This window comes from Bactrocera latifrons, unplaced genomic scaffold (assembly GCF_001853355.1).
Source record: "Bactrocera latifrons isolate USDA-ARS-PBARC rearing strain unplaced genomic scaffold, ASM185335v1 scaffold_124, whole genome shotgun sequence".
In the NCBI taxonomy this organism is placed as follows: Eukaryota; Metazoa; Arthropoda; class Insecta; order Diptera; family Tephritidae; genus Bactrocera; species Bactrocera latifrons.
Genome location: NW_017534675.1, coordinates 928,339 through 937,472, shown reverse-complemented (window position 1 = coordinate 937,472; position 9,134 = coordinate 928,339). Strand labels below are relative to the sequence as shown.

At 39.6% G+C, this 9,134-nt stretch overlaps 3 protein-coding genes across 3 annotated transcripts in view; 2 read left to right on the top strand and 1 right to left on the bottom strand.

Moving 5' to 3' along the window:
* Positions 1 to 857, top strand: part of LOC108978623 (dyslexia-associated protein KIAA0319-like protein) — a 5,751-nt gene extending 4,894 nt beyond the window's left edge. The window contains exon 12 of the mRNA XM_018949003.1: positions 67 to 857. Coding sequence (XP_018804548.1) covers positions 67 to 242 — 176 coding nt within the window. The 3' untranslated portion in view covers positions 243 to 857. The remainder of the gene's footprint in view (positions 1 to 66) is intronic.
* A 111-nt stretch (positions 858 to 968) lies between these two features.
* On the bottom strand, positions 969 to 4,894 carry LOC108978540 (glutamate receptor ionotropic, delta-1). The gene is made up of 11 exons (XM_018948870.1): positions 4,815 to 4,894; positions 4,302 to 4,592; positions 4,101 to 4,234; positions 3,801 to 4,015; positions 3,444 to 3,604; positions 3,262 to 3,374; positions 2,940 to 3,228; positions 2,732 to 2,885; positions 2,432 to 2,657; positions 1,216 to 1,474; positions 969 to 1,022 (listed from the first exon to the last, which is right to left on the bottom strand). Exons 1-10 carry the CDS (start codon positions 4,892 to 4,894, stop codon positions 1,221 to 1,223), a joined length of 1,917 nt encoding a protein of 638 aa, XP_018804415.1. The 3' UTR covers positions 969 to 1,022; positions 1,216 to 1,220.
* A 1,063-nt stretch (positions 4,895 to 5,957) lies between these two features.
* Positions 5,958 to 8,861, top strand: LOC108978563 (armadillo repeat-containing protein 4). Its single transcript, XM_018948907.1, has 5 exons — positions 5,958 to 6,724; positions 6,801 to 7,023; positions 7,415 to 8,228; positions 8,287 to 8,501; positions 8,560 to 8,861. The coding sequence occupies exons 1-5, from the start codon at positions 5,958 to 5,960 to the stop codon at positions 8,701 to 8,703; spliced, it is 2,163 nt and encodes a 720-aa protein (XP_018804452.1). The 3' UTR covers positions 8,704 to 8,861.
* The last annotated feature ends 273 nt before the right edge of the window (positions 8,862 to 9,134 follow it).

Genomic DNA, 9,134 nt, shown 5'->3' with positions numbered 1-9,134 from the left:
TCATTATTATTGTTATTTATTGCTACTTGAACTGTTCAACATAAATATTTATCTTCCACACACCAGTTTGTCGCACAACATCGCTGAGCGATTCTGAGACGGATTCCGATGTGCTCTTCGAGACACGCACAAAACCCAACGGCATTTTACGTTCGGGCAACGCTGCGAAACATAATAAACATAACAGCCATGGTCCCAATAAATATGGTCTAACTAAATTGGGACGAAAAGTAAAAACGTAAATGTGTGTGTGTGTGATAATGTTTGCCGTATTGTTCCTTCTGCGACGTTCTTTGTTCCTTTGTGTTTAGATGAATGTAACGCATACACACATACATACGATAAAGTTTTGTCGATACCACTTCTTTTATAAGCGATTACTGTGTTAAATCTACAATTTTTAGTTTCTATATTATACATAAATAGATTTTAATTAAAAAGCATTTTTCAAAATGTGTGTTTTATGTTGCCACATTTTTCAAAGTTTTTTTTACGCATTTTCTTTACAATAAAAAAATAAACAACCAAAAGCTGGAGTGCATTCCACACTTTAAGTATTAAATACTAACTTTTTTTATACAATATTTTATTTATGCAAAAAAAAAATTCATATTCGTGCCCTTTACTTAGATTGAATTATCGCATTTCAACTCCACATAACTTATTTGTATTTTTATATATGTATGCATTTAATTAAAAAACAAAGTGTCAGTAAACGGGTATTCTGGTAGCTCGTTTTAAATGTGTGTAATGTAATTGACTCTATGAACAACAACAAATATACACTATGTCATTATGTATGAATTTACTTSTAAAGATTAAATAGTAAACTATTTACTTAAATAGTATTATGAAACCAAAAATGCTTTGATTTTTTATTGATTAGAATTGTATTTGGGATTAATAAATTATCGTTCCCAGTACAGTTGGGTCTAAGTTACCGAAACGGAGCCGATTTATTACTCGTCCAGGAACTGCAAGGGCACCATTCCACAAAATTAATCCAGGAATATTTTCTGCCGCTAMAATAACAACAACAACATTAAAAAAAAATTTTACAACTTTCAAACCGCTATTTGGGTTTAGAAATTTCAAATTTTTTTTAATTAACGATTTCGGAATTTCAAAAAAAAAAATTTATTTTGTGCCAAGTTTGTAGTGGATTTAATAATTTTTAATGCATTATCTGCAACTCTGTTTGAGATGTATTCTTACACAAATTAGTAACTCGAAAATTTACGCTTAAAATTGTAATACAAATTTTTATTGTATACATCGTAGAGTGGATGTTTTCGCACCACATATTCGTAGTGCAGCCATTCACCGGCTATCGCAAAGAGTCCCAATAAATAACCAATGCCAAGCGCTACAAAGGAGCTCCATATCTTTGGTAAGTCCATTACAGCCTCTTGTGGCGTACGCTCCTCGGCGGGCAGCTCGGCAATGGAATCTTTGAGCCATTTAGTGATGAGACCTATAATGTGAATGTGGTTGAGGTAGAAGAAGGGGGGATATCGAATCGAGAAAGAGAGAGACAAGAAAAAAGAGAGAGGTAGAGAAAATTGTTATATATTTTTTATGTTATCGTAATTAATATGATTCGAAAAAACCACGCTCAGTTGTAGTCTGTATATTTTAGTAAACTCTGTATTTTATATTTATATCCCTAATATTGAAAATTGATCTAGGTATATCAAATATATAACTATACTTTTAAGAATTCTAGGTGTTTAGAAATAGAACTCGACTTGTCTCGTTCTTCACCTTCTCTCTAGCCCAAGCCAGCCGTTTTATCTCTTCCTCCTTCAGGCTGGACTTGTCTTCGAGACGGTTGCATATCTGACCGCCGTCTTGYATCTCGCTTTTTCCTTCAAACCTTCGTTCTTGCTTGGGTTCTTTCGTGGCCCTCTCCAGTTGCTAGTGTTGGAACCCTTACACTTAAAGCGAAAAAGTTCTTCTTTCCTTCCTGCATTTATGCTTACAGCGCTTTCCTGGTCCGAGTCTTCATGGACTGTGAACAGCCAAACAGTTCCCGTTGCAGTAAAGGTGTTAGCAGCCTCGTCTTCCATAGACGTTTGGGCTGATATTCCAGTCCGCTTCGTTTCTTTGGTGYCCTCCATTTTGAATTTTCGATTAGGGTGTCTCAACCTTTATACCTACCGCCAGGTACCTAATTAGCAATGACCGTTGTATCACCCATTTACTCACTTCTGAAGATGCGGTGCAACATAAGAGGATGATTAGGAAAATACATCATCCTTCCCTAGGATCCACCTGCCTATAATGTAATGACTCTGAGAGGAATCAGCYTGAGATCACGGCATTGTAAGCAGCGACACCCATCGCCCAGACGAAACCCGCGCGAAGGATACAGGTAGACAAAATTTTGCCAGCCATGTAAATCTTTTTTCTACCTGTTAAGGAAACTTACCCCCCTCACTTAGACGCCTCAAATATTTATTAACGTTAGGTTGTAGTGGTGAATTTTTTTCCAGCCCCAAAACCACAGGCATTTGTATGACACACTGTCGCATTATGTGCAACACTACTTCGGTGAATTGTTGCTCCTCGCGACGTTGAGCGCCTTTCATACGTAAGTAACGTAGGAAATATTCGTTATCGAAATAGGCATATTCACCTTTGGCAATACGTTCGGTCTAAAAGTTATACGGAAAGGTAAAAACAACATAATAACTGTTTGGAACGAACGATAACGAGTGAAGTAACTCACCACACTGTCGATGTTGTCTACTATCTCCATTTTACGTCCGATCTCCTGCGCGGTCTCATCGAATGCCTCGACAAAAAATTGTTTATTCTCATGCACCCAAGCAGTGCTGGTCACATAACTCGCAGACAGTTCTTCCAACGTATCAATAGTAATTCTAAAACCAAAAAGGAAGGTAAATAAATACAAATATATTTAAAAGCAATATTACCGTTCTTCGGGATTCGCAAGTATTGCTGTTAAGCTCGCTCTGTAAATGACCGTAAGCAGAATGCAATAGAGCCAATACCAGCCGGTGAGCACCCGTAAACTCCATGTGCGCGGCAGGCGTGGCAACGAAACATACATCAACATGCTATAGGTGAAGAGCAAACAATTTGAATAATCATCAAAAAGGTCGGTATTTTTCAAGGGCAATGATTTTAGTTGTCCCAGATAACGACGGAATTGCACATCACGGAAAAGTTTCGTATCAATACTGCGCGACGGATGTAAGAGTCCTTTACTGCGCCATTCCGACCAATTCAATATGCGTGGCGTGCGGCACGATCGTCGATGCAATAGTATGGCATGCAGACAAGAGATCACATAGAACACTGTACCCACAATGAAGAGTGAGAATAAAACGCCGGCCCACATGCTGCCACTAACGCGGATAGTAAGTTTTGGTAAAGATTGAGAAGTCAATTCTATGCGAGTATRCTATTATTATCACCTGAAAGGCTGTATAAGTGTGCGCCAGCTGTCATCCTGTGAAGACTCCGGTGTTAAGAATGTCAGACACTCGAAAGTATGTGGCCAAGAGAAATCCATAACAGAGGCATAAACTTTAAACATATGCAGATTGCCGATGGCGATGCGCGCATTACGATTTGCCTGGAATGAAGAGGCAATATCTGTATGAAATAAAGACTACCAAGATTAAACTGTCTGAAAGGAAATCCCTTTTGGTATATAACTTATTTATGAACAGATTGAGGAAACAAAAATTAGGAAGGAATCTGTTCATTCAGAAATAAGCTTAGCCGACCATATCCGTGGTTTAGCTTACTTTATAGTCGTTGTGACATACCATATCACCAAGTACGCCGGAATAACTGCCATTCGGCAACTCTTTGCCCCAATGCTCGTAGGCAGCATCGTTGGTCTCATAGAAATCGGGTTTAAAGTTCAGTTTGACACCAAGTGATTTCAGTATTTCCACCTCAAGCCCAACCAAAGTGGCGTTATCTGTGTGACGTCTGACCATGGGCACATGTTCGAAGACAACGATTGGCATGGCAAAGCCTGAAAGCAGTATATTCCTATATATCCAGATCTTATATAYGCATGAAACTTCGTTTTTAATTAGACATATTCGACAATCACAAACCTTTCATATTCGATGTTCTATCGTGAAACAATTGGTTAATTTTGATATGCTTCCCTTTCTCCCAAAACATTAGGCGTTTCGTGACCACCACACCATTCAATATTTCAGGGTATGCAATCGTGTTTAAGAGATACCTAGTATTTCATAAAATTTTGTAAAGTTGGACCGTTTAATAATAACAGTTGTTGTTATAATTCATACCTTTGGTTGTCGAGTGGTTTCACGAATACAGTGGATATCATATTACTCCATATGTACCACATCTCGGCCACCATGAGACGCGAATCCTCGAGCAACACAAAACGTTGTTGTAAGTTTAGCAAACGATTCTTCTCAACAAAACGTAAGAAACGCTGCACTTGCAGCCCGTTCAAGAGCGTTACGAGCATGAATTCACAATTTTGTTTGCGTATWTGCTTTAAGACCCGCACCATTTGATAATTGGGCGCCAACAAGTCTTCCGTTGGCGGAACATTAAGAAAGTAGTAGGCGCTTTGTCAGCGCTGGCTGCGAAAGAACTGGCCGCTGTAGAGCTGGTAATAATTGCTATCGGTAATAATAACGAAACAGCGTTCAATACGAGCGGCTGCCAAGAGTGCGGTAAGTAGATGATGCAAGGCTTGGTGTGGAACATCTTCGATCTCAGTTTCTATGATGCTGTCGTGTATATCAAGTAAGCGCATAGTATTTAACTTTCAACTTTAAAATATTTACCTGATACCGTCGCTATTGCCACTACAGCACTGTATAAGTATGAAAGTCATTAGAAAGGATCCAAAAACCCGCTTACCCATTTTTTACGATTTGCCGTACACACTTGAAAAAACTGAACTAAAGTTTGTATACATGCTGGYGGATGGATTGCCTTACTTTCATTTTCATTCGCCATTTACTGTTGCGCATTCAAATTCCAATTACACCTTGTCAACCTTTGACCCAGAATACGAAATGACGAAATGGTGTTGCTGTTGTGACAAGTGACTAAAACCCATGACTGTATCAACGATGCGTGACCGCTTTTTGCCAAGCCAAATATATACTATGCAAGTGTGTTATTTTATAGACTATAGTTGGGGCTTTACTTATTATTCGAACCTGCTTGAAATTGAGTGACGTCATCAATCAATGTYATCGTATATATCATACAGCTCATSGTTCTATCGAATGCGATATTTGCCGTGGCCAACGCGTAAAGGACCATAAATCTTCCGCAGAACCTTTCTCTCAAAAACTCGTAACGTCGACTCATCAGATGATGTCATTGTCCACACCTCTGCACCATATAGCAACGACGGGAATAGTGAGTGATATATAGAGTTTTGTATTTATTCGTCGAGAGAATACTGGATTCCTCAATTGCCTATATACTGTTTTACAAGTCCACCATAGTTAGATAATAGTGTCGAGTGTACATTGTGTGGTGCATGCTGTCAGTTCATACTGGGAGTATCTTTGAAAAATTCCTGCCTCGGAAACCAAAAAAAGGGATGGCTGACCTCTCCACATCAAAAGTCGCACGTAGGTGGCTGTGGCGTCCTGGTTCAGCAATATTAAAAATCAATATTTATACATACATTTCGATAATAGGGAACCCAGTTTGCACACTTTTCTCACGCTTTTGAATACAACTAATTGAAGTGAGATGCTCAAACTGTCTGGCAGTACTTCCCAAACCTTTGTTTCTACGACAACTACACTTGACTGCAATCGAACTCAAGTAAACAACAACCTATACGAGAGTAAAAATTATATTGACGTTGACAATTTCATCGAAGCTGAAAAAAATATTAAAAAATAATAATTGATATTCTTCAGAATCCTCAGAGCTTCAGCAATTCTTAACTCTCCTTTGGAACTATGACTACCTTGGAAGAAGAAGAAGAACTTATCAATGTACAATCTCTTCAAGATTCTCATCCCATTATAAATGTGGTAAATCAAAGTAAAATCGATGGAGTATTAAAACAAAAGCCTCTCACCGATCAAGAGCGCGCAGAGAAACAAAAGCAACAAGAAGAAGACGTAAAAAAGAGAAAAGAATCACGCCGTCGTGTATATGAGACATGCGGCAGTTGTCCCGAACGGTTTTTTAGCAGCAAGAAAACTATTGTAACGGAAGATTCCGATTCTACTGAAGTAGAATCGTCCACCGAGGAGGAGGAAAGATGGAAAGACATTGCACGCACTGTTGAAATACCCGCCGAATATTATAATATACAGAAGTTGATAAAATATATTAAAGCGGGCAATCAAACGGCGACCATTGTGTCGCTTTGCTGCCTGCGTGACTACGATTTGCGCACACAAATCAATCAAATGGCCGTACAGGATATCGGTGGTTTGGAAGTGTTGGTCAATATACTCGAATGCAATGATACCAATTGTCGTTTGGGTTCACTGTATGTGCTCTCTGAGATCTCACTGAACATTGATATACGAAAGACGATCGTCGATTTGGGTGGCATAMMCTTAATAGTGGATATATTGAACTCGCTTTCGAAGGAACTTAAGACCATGGCTGGTGAAACGCTGGCTAATGTGTGTAAAGTGCGCTTAGCTCGAAAATATGTGCGCACATGTGGTGGCATACCGATGTTGGTGGATATGCTCGATGTCAGTTTGCGGTACGTACGTTGTGCACGTGATAGAGTTAGACTTGTTGCTTTTTCTATAATAGTAAAATAATATTTTGTATGGTAGAATACTACAAACTCCGCTCGAGGAACTTAACTCATCTGATTTGGAGTGCTTGTACATGGCACGTGCCGGTGCTCGTGCTCTCTGGTCGCTTTCACTCTCCCGCCATAATAAGGAATTGATGCGCAAGAGCGGTATCGTGCCACTGATGGCGCGTTTGCTCAAGTCTTGTCACACAGATGTTGTAATACCTATAATGGGCACCATACAGGAATGTGCATCGCAGGTATGTAATTTCAATTCGGGCATTCAAAAATACTTGGGTTTAAACAATGGASAAATAAGGTTTCTTTGTTTACATTTAGCCAAGTCCACAACCTTTCTTTACATTTGGGGTTMTTGACCCTTTGATTACATTCAATGACCTCTTTGGTTACATTTTGTCTAGGCCAATGACCTCTTTGTTTACCACAAGTCCACAACCTTTGTTTAAATTTGGGGTTATTGGTCCGTTTGCTTAAACTTTATGGGGTRAATGACTTTGTTTGCATTTTATGAGGTCAATGACCCTTTTCTTTACATTTTGGGAGGTTAATGACCGCTTTGTTTACATTTTATAAGGTCAATGAGTCTTAGCCTTAAATTTACTTAAATCACATATTTTTAACAAAATGCAGCCCAAATTTCAACTGGCCATTACTACCGAGGGCATGATCGCTGATATAGTGACCCATCTACATTCCGATAGCTTGGATTTGAAGACCGAAGGTAGTACTGCCATATACAAATGCGCTTTCGATCAGACTACACGTGATCTGGTACGATCTGCGGGTGGCTTAGAGCCTTTGGTCGCCATAATCAAGGATAAAAATGTGCGTGATAATAAGAAACTGATGATCGGTGCTGCCGGTGCTATTTGGATGAGCGCCGTGTCCGAGGCGAATGTCAAGAAACTGGACTCATTACGTCTGATTAACCATCTCATACCGTTATTGAATGATGATTCCGATGATGTGATTACCAATGTGGTTGGTGCCATTTCCGAATGTGTACGTTTTCAAAATAATCGCGAAGTTTTGCGTGGCGCCGGCGGTTTGCCGGCCTTGGTGGCATTGTTGAACTCATCACATCCACCGCTGTTGGTAAACTTGGCCAAAGCATTAAAAGAGTGTGCCGAAGATATAGATAGTATGCGGATTTTGGAGGATTTGGATGCGGTGCGTTTGATTTGGTCACTGCTGAAGAACACTGATCCCAAAGTTCAAGCTTATGCCGCCTATGCCATCTGTCCGTGTGTGCGCAATGCACGCGAATCGGGTGAGTTGGTGCGCAGTTTGGTGGGTGCCATGGAATTGGTTGTGGATTTGCTCAAGTCCACCGACTCGCAGGTATTGTCGGCTGTCTGCGCTGCTATAGCAACAATTGCAAAGGATACTACAAATCTAGCTATTTTGTCCGATCTTAAAGTGATCTATAAGTTGGCCGATTTGGGTTAGTCTCTCAATTTAATATATATTTTATTAGCTAAATGATGTTTTTCATTTTCCAGTAAACACTACCGAAGATTTGTTGCGTGAAAATCTGGCCGCCGCAATTGCTAGTTGTGCTACATTTGGTAATAACACACAGGAGTTGGGTCGTCTACGCACAGTCACGCCCATTGTCAGCTACCTGACCAGTAATGACCCAGCCGTACATCGTACAACAGCTATGGCGCTGGAAAAATTATCCATGGATCCACAAAACTGTATCATTATGCACCAGGTGGGTTCTTATTCGTAATTTTTGAGCTAGTTAAGGGCATAATTTGTATATTTTCCAGAGCGGCGTAGTGCCATTCTTGCTGGAGTGTGTTGGTTCCACAAACAAAGAAACACAATTGGCTGCTGCCGGTTGTCTACGCAACATACGTGAGTTGGCTCTGCGTGCCGAGGAGTATCTGTTGAAAATCGATGAAGAATATTAAATGACTTGAGAGCTTGAGTGAGATCGCTGTGGCTATAACGAATCCTCTTATATATTTCTAAGTTATTTATTACTATGCCAAAGGTTGAGGCATAAAAATATATCTTGTAGAAAAAGCTGCTTCTCACAGTTAGCAATAAACTGCACTGATTCAATTCATTTTTCTTGTTTCTTCATTGATAACTCTTCATTTGACTCAAATTTCTATTTTTTTCAAAGGGAGGGATTTTTTCAAATTTTAAAACAAAMACAAGTCGTTCAAATATTGAGGATACGGAAGATGGAACAGGCGTTTGCATCATTCAATTCGGGCCAAAAATATTCGGTTATCATTGAGCGGTAGTGAATCAAATTCACAGTAACGTGCCGGACTTGATCATCACGGAAGAAGTAAGTTTTAATGACTCTCCGGCCCATAAACCATACCTAACC